This window comes from Nanorana parkeri, unplaced genomic scaffold, assembly GCF_000935625.1.
Source record: "Nanorana parkeri isolate BGI_ZX_2015 unplaced genomic scaffold, ASM93562v1 scaffold738, whole genome shotgun sequence".
In the NCBI taxonomy this organism is placed as follows: domain Eukaryota; kingdom Metazoa; phylum Chordata; class Amphibia; order Anura; family Dicroglossidae; genus Nanorana; species Nanorana parkeri.
Window position 1 is genome coordinate 836,348 of NW_017307006.1, and position 13,518 is coordinate 849,865.

At 45.4% G+C, this 13,518-nt stretch overlaps 1 protein-coding gene across 1 annotated transcript in view; it reads right to left on the reverse strand.

Annotated features, from left to right (window-relative positions):
- The window catches only part of GTF3C5 (general transcription factor IIIC subunit 5), a 55,671-nt gene extending 42,906 nt beyond the window's left edge, over positions 1–12,765 (reverse strand). Inside the window, exon 1 of the mRNA XM_018564227.1 lies at positions 12,499–12,765. Within this exon, the coding sequence (XP_018419729.1) occupies positions 12,499–12,765 (267 nt within the window). The remainder of the gene's footprint in view (positions 1–12,498) is intronic.
- Positions 12,766–13,518: the final 753 nt, after the last annotated feature.

Sequence of the window (13,518 nt, forward strand, 5' to 3'; positions counted from 1 at the left end):
CAGGAGGACCTGGATAAAATAGGGGAGTGGGCATTAATGTGGCAGATGAGGTTTACTGTCGATAAATGAAAAGTAATGCACTTTGGAAATAAAAATAAACAAATGGGTTATACAATTATGGGTATGCCGCTGGGGAAGTCAGAAATGGAGAAGGATTTGGGGGTCATTGTAGACCACAAACTGAAAGGTAGTTTGCAGTGCCAGGCTGCTGTAAACAGACCACAAACTGAATGGTAGCTTGCAGTGCCAGGCTGCGGTAAACAAAGCTAGCAGGGTCTTGTCCTGTATTAAGAAGGGGATGTATTGCAGAGACAATAATCTATATAGAGTCTATAATTGAGCCACTTTATAGATCATTGGTTCGGCCACATCTGGAGTACGCGGTCCAGTTTTGGTCGCTGGTACTAAGAAGGGATGTCCTTGAACTGGAGAGAGTCCAGCGGAGGGCAACCACAATAATTAGGGAAATGGAGGACCAGAGCTATGAGACAAGGCTTCTGACCTTAAACATGTTCACGCTGGAAGTAAGGAGATTAAGGGGGGATATGATTTTCATGTACAAGATGTTCAATGGTGACAGCAACATTGGCAACAAACTCTTTAAGATTAACTCCATTACAAAGACTAGAGGCCACCACCTAAAGTTGGTGGAGAAAAAATTTCAGCACAAGGGGAGAAGGGGGTTCTTCACAGTAAGAGCGGTTAGGATCTGGAACTCACTCACTGCTCACTGCAGTGATTTCAGCTAAGAGTGTAGAATTGTTTAAGAAACTTTTGTACGATTTCCTGAGGGACCGTAATATTCAGGGATACAGGTACTCCTAAGAATGAGTTCAGTGTGGACCTATATGGGTTGGACTTGATGGACGTATGTCTTTATTCAAACCCAAATATTATGTAACTATGTTCCCCCTTAAAGTCATACCAGGCCCTTAAGGTCTGGTAGGAATTTTAAGGAGAAACCCCACCCCCAAAAATGGGGAAAAAAAATTCCCAAACATACCTTTGATCCGAGCACAGACCTGGCAGGGCAGGAGAGGGGGGGGGGGGCGAGCACCCCCCCCCTCCCATACCAGGCCACATGCCCTCAGCACTGGAAGGGTGATTTTCCAGGGCCGCCCCTGGAAACGCACCTTGTCCCTGTGCCGATGGGGACAAGGGCCTCTTCCCCCACAAGCCCTGGGGCGTTGGTTGTGGGAATTCTGGGCAGGAGCTTATTCACATCAGGGTACCCCTTTAATAAATAGGGCACCTAGATGCCGCCCCCCCCACCTTGTAAATGAGTAAGGTGTTCTTGTAACCCTACCCATTCACTAAAGGGTTCAATAAAAGTTTTAAAAAAGAGGCCAGACTTTTGAAAAAATCCTTTAAGTGAAAAAAAAAAAAAAAAGACACAGGTTTTTGACAAGTCAAAAAAACAAAAAAATTGATCTACCAACGTAATCCAGCGTCAATCACGACGTCCAGCGTTGTCCACGAAAACGACGACTTGACTAAATAAAAAATAAATATAAATAATAAAATTTCAAAAACGACACCTGCCGACCCGTACGTTCGCGGCGAACACCCACTGCAGAATGGCATTTTGACAGATGCCGGCAAAATATAAACAATTGGGCGGGGCTAGTGGTGACAGCTAGCACCGTCCTACGGTTTACAGTTGTATGGCATCTGACAGGTGAGCCATGATTGGGCAAAGTCATCATGACTTTGCCCAATCATGGCTCATACAGAGTACTGGGCCCTGATTGGGCAAAGTCTGGCACCTGACCTGTCCTGATCAAATACACAAAAATAAAAAAAATTAAACTGACAGTACACAAATAATGAACAAATATAAAAAAAGCAAAACAATTAAACTGACAGTACACAAATAATGAACAAATATACAAAAAAGAAAAACAATTAAAGTGACAGTACCCAAATAAAGATCAACTGCGCAAAAAAAAACCCCACACATACAAAGGACAATAAATTAAATAGCCTAAACCACACCAAAAAAACAGGAAAAACACATACTCAATAAACAAACAAGGGTTGACTGTAGGAAAATTTGACAAAGTGCACCAATGGGCGACATTGAAAGCTTTCCCTCTGCAAAATTTTTGTGGCAAATTCAGTTTCGCCAAAGTCACTCAGGCCTGCTAAGGTTCCTTTGGTTCCTTTGTTTGTATTTGTAGATGATTTGAATGATGTTTGGAACACATGGGGGTGTCTAGTTGACTGGCTTGAAGCCATTTATAGAACTCTGCTTGGCTGTCCTTGCAGTCATTACTGTGGTCCCCCTATCTATGTCTGGGGACCTTGACAGCCCATATGTGTCTCTGTCTAGCCAAGAACTATATGTATCATGACAGGAAGATGTTCTAATTGAGTGTAAAGCAAGTTCTGTCTGGAAGACCCAACTGTGACGCAAGCTTATGAGAAACAGTTCTCTCAGTCCTTGACTATCCTGACCTTTTCTGCTTCTTTACAGCAGAGATCCCCAACCTTGGTCAGTCTGGCTAAGTGGCCTTTTGTCATATTGAGGGACATTCTGTATGTTGAATAGTAATAATTTGACTGATGAGACAGCTACTGGCACCATGCCTATGGATTCCATAATATGAAGCATCTGGTCTGACAAGCAGTCCTGGATTGCTGCCACAAGCAGCATGGAATACGAGGGCCACATGTGGCTTCTGGCACCATTCACTTAAAGTGACTTGTTTGCTCTTTTTAAAAAAAAAAAGCCTTCCTTCAAAGTAAAGCTCCCAACACCCGCACCATCAGTCTCATGAGGAGGAAAGCTTGGTGGACTATTTCCAGCATCTGACACATCTTCCAGGAGTTCTGGATGCCAGGTCCCGTCTGATCTTTATGGTTTGATCCACTGGCCATGCCTACTGTGTCCAGTGGTGGACACAGTAGTGATGTAGGTGCCAGCAGATGGAACCAAAGTGCTCAGGGGTGGGATTGTCAGGTGCTGAACGCTCCTCAGCAATTTCTGGCCTTCAAGACAGTGAAGATTGTAACATCAGTATTTGGACTGGGAAGCATTAAACCTTTTCAGAGAGGACTTTTTTTTTTTATTTAAATAGTGATGGAGATATTTAGGGGGAACCTTTACTTTGAAGCAGAACCCCTGGCATTTAACCCTCTACATGCCACCCAACACCCCCCACTCCCATATATTTTATTTAAACTATACATACACTATAATGCCAGAAGTATTGGGGCGCCTGCCTTTAGACGTACATGAACTTTAATGGCATCCCAGTCTTAGTCCGTAGGGTTCAATATTGAGTTGGCCCACCCTTTGCAGCTATAACAGCTTCAGCTCTTCTGGGAAGGCGTCCACAAGGTTTAGGAGTGTGTCTATGGGAATGTTTGACACTTCTTCCAGAAGCGCATTTGTGAGGTCAGGTGCTGATGTTGGACGACAAGGCCGGGCTCGCAGTCTCCGCTCTAATTCATCCCAAGGGTGTTCTATCGGGTTGAGATCAGGATTCTGTGCAGACCAGTCAAGTTCCTTCACCACAAACTCGCTCATCCATGTCTTTATAGACGTTTCTTTGTGCACTGGTGCGCAGTCATGTTGGAACAGGAAGGGGCCATCCCCAAACTGTTCCCACAAAGTTGGGAGCATGAAATTGTCTTGGTATGCTGATGCCTTAAGAGTTTCCTTCACTAGAACTAAGTGGCCAAGCCCCAAGTGGTCTAAGCCTTGGATGGAGTTGCTCGGCCATGGAAACCCATTCCATAAAGCTCTCTACGCACTGTTGTTGTACCAATCTGAAGGCCACACGAAGTTTGGAGCTCTTTAGGTATTGACTCTGCAGATAGTTGGCGACTTCTGCGCACTGTGCGCTTCAGCATGCGTTGACCCCGCTCTGGTATTTTACGTGGCCTACCACTTTGTGACTGAGTTGCTGTTGTTCCCAGTTGCTTCCACTTCGCTTTGGCAGGTAACATGGCTCCCATATATCTATTTCATATGTAATCATCATGTATTCAGCTGTTTGCTTGGAGTTCAGCTTTAAAGCGAATTCTGAGCAGATACAAAAGACACAAATAATGCAGCTTAACAGTGTAAGTACCTAAATCTGACCTGATATTAGCCTCTTGCCATCCCTGTACAGCAGGGCTGGAGTGTGAGAGCGAGTAGCACCACAAAGAGCCAATCAGTTCTTGTGCTGATAAGAGGCATGCTGATAGAAGCAGAGACTAGAGTGACAGAGAGATTAGCCCATCACTGTGTTTCTACTGCTTAGACCAGCATTTCTCAACCTTTTTTCAGTGACAGCACCTTTTAAACGTATGCAAAATCTTGATGCACCCCAATCTAAAATGTCAAAGATTTTAAGAGGGACCCCACTCAAGAACACACAAAAAAGTGGGTTTCCTTCACATTGAAGTGCCCCTTTCAAATGAAGATTCCCTCCACATCAGAGTCACCCATTGCATCAGAAGCCCCCATTTCACACAGCAGCCCCCATTCACATCAGAAACCCCCCTTTCACATCAGTAGGCCCCATTTACACCAGAAGTCCCCCTTTCACATCAGTAGCCCCCACTCACATCAGGAGCCCCCCCTTTACATTAGTAGCCCCCCTTTCATGTCAGAAGCCCCCTTTCACGTCAGAGTTCCCCCTTTCATATCAGAGTTCCTGCTTTCACATCAGTAGCCCCCCTTTACATCAGAAGCCCCCTTTCTTCACTTAAGTCTTCACCCCAGCCAGGAGACACACCAGGGTACCACCACACCATGGTTGAAAAAGGCTGGCTTAGGCTGTCCAATCACAGGCTGGGGGAATGTCTTGAGCTCAGAGGAAGCAGGTTGAATGATGCTGCTCATTAGACTGAGGACATCTAGTGGCAGAGAAGAAGTAATGCGGGGGAAATCTCTGGACAGAAGCTGAATATTGCAGCAAAAGATGTTTTTTATTTGTTTTGTTTTTTTCTTATTGTTATTTTTGGCTGGAGTTCTGCTTTAATTTATGGGATCAGGAAGGATATTTTTTTTCCCTTCTTGGAGCAAATTAAACCTTTCTTTTTAGCAGGGATAGGCATACTCAGGCCCTTCAACTGTGGAGCAACTACAAATCCCATGAGGCATTGCAAAAACCTGGCAGCTACAGGCATGACACCCAGAGGCAAATGCATAATGGGATTTGTAGTTTCACCACATCTGGAGGGCTGAAGTGTGCCTACCTGTGCTTTATTGGGATTTTTTTGCTTTCCTCTGGGTCAGCTCTGGGTACCTGTGAGCATGGGGTTCTTTTTTGTTCTCTATAGGTTGAGGTTGATGTGTCTTTTTCAACCTGACTATGTAACAATAGCATTACGTCATATAGTTGTATTCCATACATACATTGACTGGTGGAGTTCTTTTTTGTTTTACAGCAGCACAAAATGCTCCACACTATCACTCGTCGAGAAAAGGGCTAAACCTGGGTTGCTCCTCCGCAATGTTGTCATCTCGACTCTTATTCTGAGCTGTGCGTGTATTGAATTGCTTTCCTCTAGCTCATTCCAGTCTGGAGCTGAAACTCATATTTGCTCCTCTGGAACCGATGTTGTTTAAATAATGGATATTCCAGTTAGCGTTACATGTCAGCTCTGCCATAGGGGGACATATAAAAAAAACTAGCAACAGCCAATTGTATCTTTCCATCGCTCTAGCCAATTACAGATGCTCGTTGCATGATCGCTGCATTGGGGAGCCAATGGCGGTGGAGCGTTCACAGCTTCATCATCCATCAGTCTCTTATACGTTGTTAGGAATAAGGATAAAGTAATATTATGGTAGAGTGCTTTAAAAGCATGTTAACTGGCAGCCATGCTTTGCCTGACTATTCATTACCATAAAGTCGCAGCTCATTTGTGCTGAACTGACATCGATTTGCATTCTTGGGAGCGAAATTCAGGAATTAACGGAGATGTCACCTCGCCGAGGTATATCAAGATAGGACCATGAGACCCTCTTTGGCTTCTTTCAGGGGCGGTTTGCATGGGGACAGATAACGTTTATTTTGGTGGTATTTAATCACCACTGCGGTTTTTATTTTTTACTACATTAAGGAAAAATTACAGAAAATTAAAAGAAAAAAACCTGTTTCCTCTATATTAAATTCTAAAGCATTTATTATTACCCCATTTTTTGGTAAAATATAAAAGGCGGCATCACGTCGGTTAAAAAGACACCAAACATGTCAAGCCTTAAAATTGCGCGCACGCGTGAAACCTCAAAAAACTACAATACCCAAAATTGGCCATAGGCGACGCTTTAAAAGCTTTTACTGCTCATCAGTTTAGTGTTATCAGTGATTGATGGCCCTAAAATGATTGCTCTCACTGCGACGTTTGCGGCGATATGTAACACATGTAGCGCAATTGTCGTTTTCACGCGCTGACGCATCTGACACATATTTACGTTTATATGTGCGTAAAAGAAGGGGGGGGGCTTAAACATTTGGGGGTTCACTTTTTTTATTTGTGACTTGTATTTTTTTACTTTTTTTTAAATATATTTCTTTTTTTTTAACACTTATTTTTATTGCTATTACACAGGGGGATAACAATCCCCCTATATAATAGCAAAGGCACACTGACAGGTCCTCTTTATAGAGACATTAGGGGTCTCTAAGGCTGAAAAGACATTCATCAGCTTCTTTTCTCTGGATATAGCAGCCAGATGACTGACAGGTGAATGCGGAAGTGATGTAATACACATCACTTATGCATTCAGACCTCGGAGGGAGTTCAGCAAGGAGGAAGATGCTGATCTCCCTACCATCTTACCTCCTGACGCCCTCCTGAGCCGGTCACGGGCCGCAGATGGGCTAGCGGATCCTGGGATTGAAGGTGAGGGGTCAGGAGGGGTGCCGGCAGCAGCGGCACTCGAGGGGGCGAACAACACACCATACAAACGATCGGCCGCTATAAAGTCGCTGATCGGTTGTATGTGAAACAGCCGGTAACGGCTGTAAAGAACGGGCGAGTTTTTCCTGCGCGCGCGAGGAGAAAAAAATGCCATCTGGAGACGGCAACCCGCAAATGGGGGTCTGCCGTCCGTCCGTGTTCTCTCAACGGGCTGACGGCAGAAGGTTAATGTCACGCCAAACATGGCAAGGAAGGCGCACATCTTGGTGCTGTCAAACGCACAAAGCTCGCACCTCAAATTGCTGCATTAGCTTTTGTTGTGCATAAAGCAGCCCAGTAAAATGAACAGGACATGACACGCCACAAAACATGCAGTGTGTTCACACAATCTCCAGGTGTGTGCTTCTTCAGATACCCCTATTGAAGTCTATGGGGCCAAGAAGTGGAAGGGAGAAAAGTGTAGATAAGGAGGGGGAGGAGAGTAGGAGCGAGAGCATGGAAGAGGAGAGTGGAGGAGGGAAGATAAGTGTTGGTAAGGAGAGAAAAAAACGAGAGCATGGAAGAGGAAGCTTTGCAAACCCTCTCTCAGCGGTCTAAGGCCCCGTTCACATGTAGCGACTTATCGCGCATTTTTGCCGCGCGATATCGCGAGAAGTCGCCGACCAATGCTATTCAATGGAGCTGTCTTAACTCCATGTCGCTCGTCGCGGTCGCAAGTCGCTTCTACCGGACCCTTTTTTCGGCGGATTTTGCGCGATTTTGCTTTTTCTCTATGGAGCCCGACGGAGAAGGTCGCGCTACTGTCGCTGGATCGTCGCCCCGAAAGTCGCGCTATCCCAGCCGCTGCAAAAGGTATGTCGCTACGTGTGAATGGGGTCTAAGGCTGTGTAAGGGGCCCCAAAATTTCTAATGGCTGCCCTGCTGCTTTTCCAATGATATATTAATCTTAGATCTTTACAAAGACTTCCCTGTAAATTGTAACTAAGCCCATCTCCCTTTCTCAGGCGGCCGTGCACTGCGTTTGTTGCTGATATCAGCACTTCGTGACAGTGAGCTAGTCACCCTAACACAGGAGAGAAAATGGTCTAGAACAGAGGACAGCTCCTTCTCTACACACTGTACCATTATAGAAAAGGATCTGCACATGTACCTGAAACACTGCATATAATAGTATATTCTATATATAAGGGAATGTTACAGAAGACATGAGCTTGAAACAAAAAAAATCAGCATTATGCAAATGAGCCTCTAGTACAATCAGCTAATGTACACTAATGGGAATTTATCAAAACTGGAGCAGACAGATTCTGGAGCAGTTGCCCATGGCAACCAATCAGCTTCTCTCTTCAGTTTCTCGAATTAAGATTTGGAAATGAAAGAGATGTTGATTGGTTGTCATGCACATCTGCTCCAGATTTTGTCTGCTCCAGATTTGATAAATTCCCTTACTGTACGTAATGAATCCAAACCTACACAGAAAATAAATGGTCTGTTAAATTTAGTATGTCCCTTTTGTTCTACAATGTCAACCTTATAGGAGACTGAGCTGAAGTGACAGCATTTCTGTGACACAGCTACTGTAGATAAGATGTAACCTCTTGCTGCATCCTTCCACTGGCCCTTTAACTTGATCATGTGACCGCGGTGATTGGCTCATCATGCCAGCTACCAATCATTGACAGTGACTTGATGCTGTTTGTGACAGCTCAGTCAGCGTGGTGGGAGCACACAGTGTAACCGCATGGACGCATTTATATGTGGCAGCTGGGTGTTACAGCCCACCCGCCGTGCTGCCGCATATATAGACATTAAATGTGCATTGGAAAACACTATCCCATACAATACCATATGTACTAAAAAAAAAAAAATCTCAGTCCAATAAACATTTTCAACCAAGGACCCAAATAAGAAAATTGTTACTGAACTGGAAACCAGGAAGAAAATGTTTACAATAATGTCAGCAAAGTCAAAGAAAGACAAATAACAGCAATAAATAATTGTATAAAAAAAAAAACCCAATAAATATCATTTAAAAGACAGAATAGATTCCTGAGTGTCATTCCAATAGGAATGTTGAAAGACCGGGGGTACCCCTGGGCACTTCAAGGATAGTGATGAGCTGAACACCCCCGTATTCATTTCAAATTCGAACTTTTGAACATGGGAAAAGTTTGAACTCGAAGTCAATGGGGGTAGAACTTTGAAAATCAATTGTCCCCATTTTGAAGGCTTATATGCAAGTTAATGGCCATAAAAAGGGTGAGGGGATGCGGGTACTGCCCGGGGGGACATGTATCAATGCAAAAAAACTTTTAAAAAACACAGTTTTTAAAGGAGCAGTAATTTTAACATCACTTAAAGTGAAACAATAAAAATGAAAAATTCCTTTAAATATCGTGTCTGGGTGGTCCCCTTAAACTGCCTGTAAAGTGGCGCATCTGTACAATGTATAGAACCTGCGGCAGCAAAAATGACATTTGTAAAGAAAAAAATTATATTTAAAAAGAAAAAAAAAGGCGTGCGGTTCCCCCTCCCAAAACAATACCAGACCCTTTAGGTGTGGTAGGAGTGTTAGGAGGGACCCCATTTAAAGAAAAAAAGTGTGAGGTCCCCCCCCCCCCCAAAGTAATACCAGATCCTTAAGGGGTCCTACCCTCCTTGCGATACCAGGCCACATGCCCTCGGCACTGGGAGGATGCTTTTCCAGGGTCGCCCCTGGAAAAGCACATTGTCCCCATGCTAATGGGGACAAGGGCCTCTTCCCCACAAGCCTTGGTGCGTTGGTTGTGGGGGTGCAGGCATGGGGCTTATTCACCTCAGGGTACCCCTTTCATAAAGGGGCACCCAGATGTGCCCCCCCTTGTGATTGAGTAAGGGGTACTTGTACCTCTACCCATTCACTAAAGGGTTACATAAAAGTTTTAAAAAAGAGGCCAGACTTTTGAAAAAATCCTATATTTGAAAAAAAAGACAAGTTTTTGACAAGTCTTTTATTTAAAAAAAAAATAATAATAATGGATCCACCGATGTAATCCAGGGTCAATCACGATGTCCAGCGTTGTCCACAACAACGACGACTCGACAAAATAAAACAATAAAAAATAAATGGAAATCATTTTTAAAAAACCACGACCGACGCAGAATGGCATTTTGACTGGGTCGCTATGGCATGTGGGGGTGCTGGCTGTCACAAACACAGCTCAGCAGTGGCCACGGCGCCTTTCCCCTCATAGCCGCTGCGGAGCTGTGTCAGTGAAAGCCAGCCGCTGCGGCAGATGAGGGCGGTGTTCGGAATGGAGGAGGCGGGGCCCGCCTCCTCTTACATCACTGGCCAGCGACCTAAGAGCAAGTGGGGCCAGTGATGTAAGAGAAGGCGGGGCCCGTCGATAGCAGAGGAGGCGGAGCCTGGGGATGGAACAGGAGGCGGGGCCCGGCGACCACAGAGGTGCTGACAGGTAAGAGATCTCAGACCCTGCAGAGCCCACTATAGAGAGTCTATGGTGGGCTCTGCAGGGTCACTCTCCGCTGGGGCTCTGCAAGTGGCATAACTAGCAATCACGGGGCCCCATACAAAATTTTCCTATGGGGCCCTGTGATTTCTAGTTACGCCCCTGGTTCGAGTCGAACTCAAGTTCCGCTCGAACATCGAGCCCATCACTATTCAAGAACAATGATCCAGCGATCATAGGATGCTGTCCCAAATGTCCTTGTACCCACAAAATATGCCTTAATTACTGTGTCACAATGAAAGTGCCACAGACAGGTTCATACCTGCACCCCCCTGAAACACCCTTCACTGATCACCTTTGCACCCCCCATCCCCTTCTCACACTGGTAACCTCTGTACCCCTCCTACAATCTGCACCTCTGCAGCCCTTTTACACTGATCACCTCTGAACCTCTGCTGCATCTCTTTCACATTGATTACCTCTGCACCCCCTTACACACTGCTCGCCTTTGTACCCTTCCGAAACAGCTCACCTCTGTACTCCAGCACCCCTCTTACAATGTTCACCTCTGCACCCCAAAACCCGCTACACAAATCACCTCTGCACTCCCTCCTGCAGGCCTCTTACACTGGTCATCTCAGCACCCCTCTAACACTGATCACCTCTGCACATCCCTTGCACCCCTCTTACACTACTCATCTCTGCATCCCCTGCAACCCTTTAACACTGATCACCTCTGCACATCCCTTGCACCCCTCTTAAACTACTCATCTCTGCATCCCCTGCAACCCTCTAACACTGATCACCTCTGCACATCCCTTGCATCCTTCTAACACTACTCCTCTCTGCATCCCCTGCACCCCTCTAACACTGATCACCTCTGCACATCCCTTGCATCCTTCTAACACTACTCCTCTCTGCATCCCCTGCACCCCTCTAACACTGATCACCTCCGCACATCCATCTGCATCCCCGGCAACCCTCTAACACTGATCCCCTCTGCACATCCCTTGCATCCTTCTAACACTACTCCTCTCTGCATCCCCTGCACCCCTCTAACACTGATCACCTCCGCACATCCCTTGCACTACTCATCTCTGCATCCCCTGCAACCCTCTAACACTGATCACCTCTGCACATCCCCTGCATCCATCTTACACCGCACATCTCTGCACCCCTCCAACACTGATCACATCTGCACCCCTTTACACTGGTGACCTCTGCACATCCCCTACATCCCTCTTACACTGCTCTTCTCTGCACTCCTCTAACACTGCTCACCTCCACACTCCCTGCACCCCTCACACTGCTCACCTCTGCACTCCCTGCACCTCTCTTATGCTTATCACTTCTACAACCTTTCTGCCACCTGTTGCAAACCATGGGGAAATATTATTTCATGACTAGTTATAGAATAAAGCTTATCTTACTGCCTGTACCCTATGCAGTTCCCTTAAATATATGCCCCCAAAATGTCCCCTGTACCATGATGCTCTCCACTTTCCTCAGAGACAGTGTCCTGTGCCCAATGCTGTCAGGGTCAGATTTATGCTCCCTGCCCCCCAGAACAGCTGTTTTGTGCTGCCTTCCTCCTGCTTTAGTCAACTAGCTCGCCTTAATATCACAGTAACGGGGACAGTTAGGGCACCAAGATACAAGGTGACAACAGACTTATGGAGTGGATGATAATCACAAGAGATGTCCTGTACAGAGGAGGAAAGGAACCACGAAATTGGTGGCCCACGGGAACTTTTTAAGGTACATAGGGACATAGGGACATAGTATAACAATGGACCTCACTGGGTATGTGACGCCTTGTACTATTAAATGAGAACTATGAGGTGAGTGCTTTTTGTTTTATGTGGTAATAATGACAGTATAAGCCGTTAGTGTACAGAAGTCATGTTCTTAGAAGAGAACCCACAGAACAGGAAACGCATCACAGGAAACAAGTGCCACATAGATGAATCATAGAGTTGCATATAAACTAAACATAACACTCATAACATCTCCGTCTTAATAAATGATCATTGTGAAATGTGGATGAATCCTTGTAATAACATATTTACAGGTTAAGTCTTTTGGGTGGTTGTGAATGTCTACCACTGCGGGTGAAAACTGGGCCTCGTTGTATAAAGTGTTTCTTAGCCCTCTCCGAGGTTACTGGGCTCTTCTCACCACTTACTGGCATGCTCTGCTCTTCACTCCCGTCCGATATACCTGCTTGCTCCGGATTGTCATTAACATTAGTCTGTGGCATCATAACTGTACATTCCCTAGCACCAATTGGTGAGTTTGCCCTTGCATTACCAGGCGAGTCTGGCCTGTCAACTGGATAATGTGAATCAGGCTTTTCAGCCACACGCAGATCCACACGATTGTGACGATAGAGAGTTCCATCAATGTCCACAAGATAGGAGCGTGGTGCAACCTTTCGCAGACAAGTACCCATTCTCCAACGACTTGTTCGATCTCCAGGCAGCGGTTTTATACGGATTCATTCCCCAATATTTAATTCAGGCAAATCTCTTGCAGATGTGTCATATTGTGCCTTGAACACTTGCCTCTTAAGCCGTAACTTTTCCGGTACCCCTTGTATCACAGAGGGTTCAAGTAACTTGTTGGTGACAGGTAAGGAGGTCTTTAATCTTCGCGACATCAGTCTCTGGGCTGGGCTACTATCCATGCCCACAGTTGGAGTGTTCCTCCAATGTAAGATGGCCTTCCACTGGTCTTTACCATCACTTTGTGCTTTCTTGCATAAAGTTTTTACAATCTTCACCGCAGATTCAGCTTTGCCGTTAGCCTGTGGATGCCGTGGTGAGGAAGTTACATGCTCAAACTCCCATTCAAAGGCAAATTTTCTGAATTGTAAGCTTGAGAACTGAGGGCCATTATCAGAAATCACTTTATCTGGTTGGCCATGACATGCAAACTGCGCCTTGCACCTCTTAACTGTAGTTTCAGTGGATAAGTCAGGAAGCAGTTCAATTTCCCAGAAGTCTGAGTAATGATCAACTAATATCAGGTACTCTTTTCCCGCATAGTTGAATAAGTCTATACTGACAATCTGCCAAGGACGTGTAGGTATCTCATGTGACATCATGGTCTCTTTTTGTTGCAAGTGTGCATATTCATTCCAGGTGGCACAATTGCTGACAAAATCTTTGATTTCACCTTGCATATTAGGCCAGTAAAGAGTATC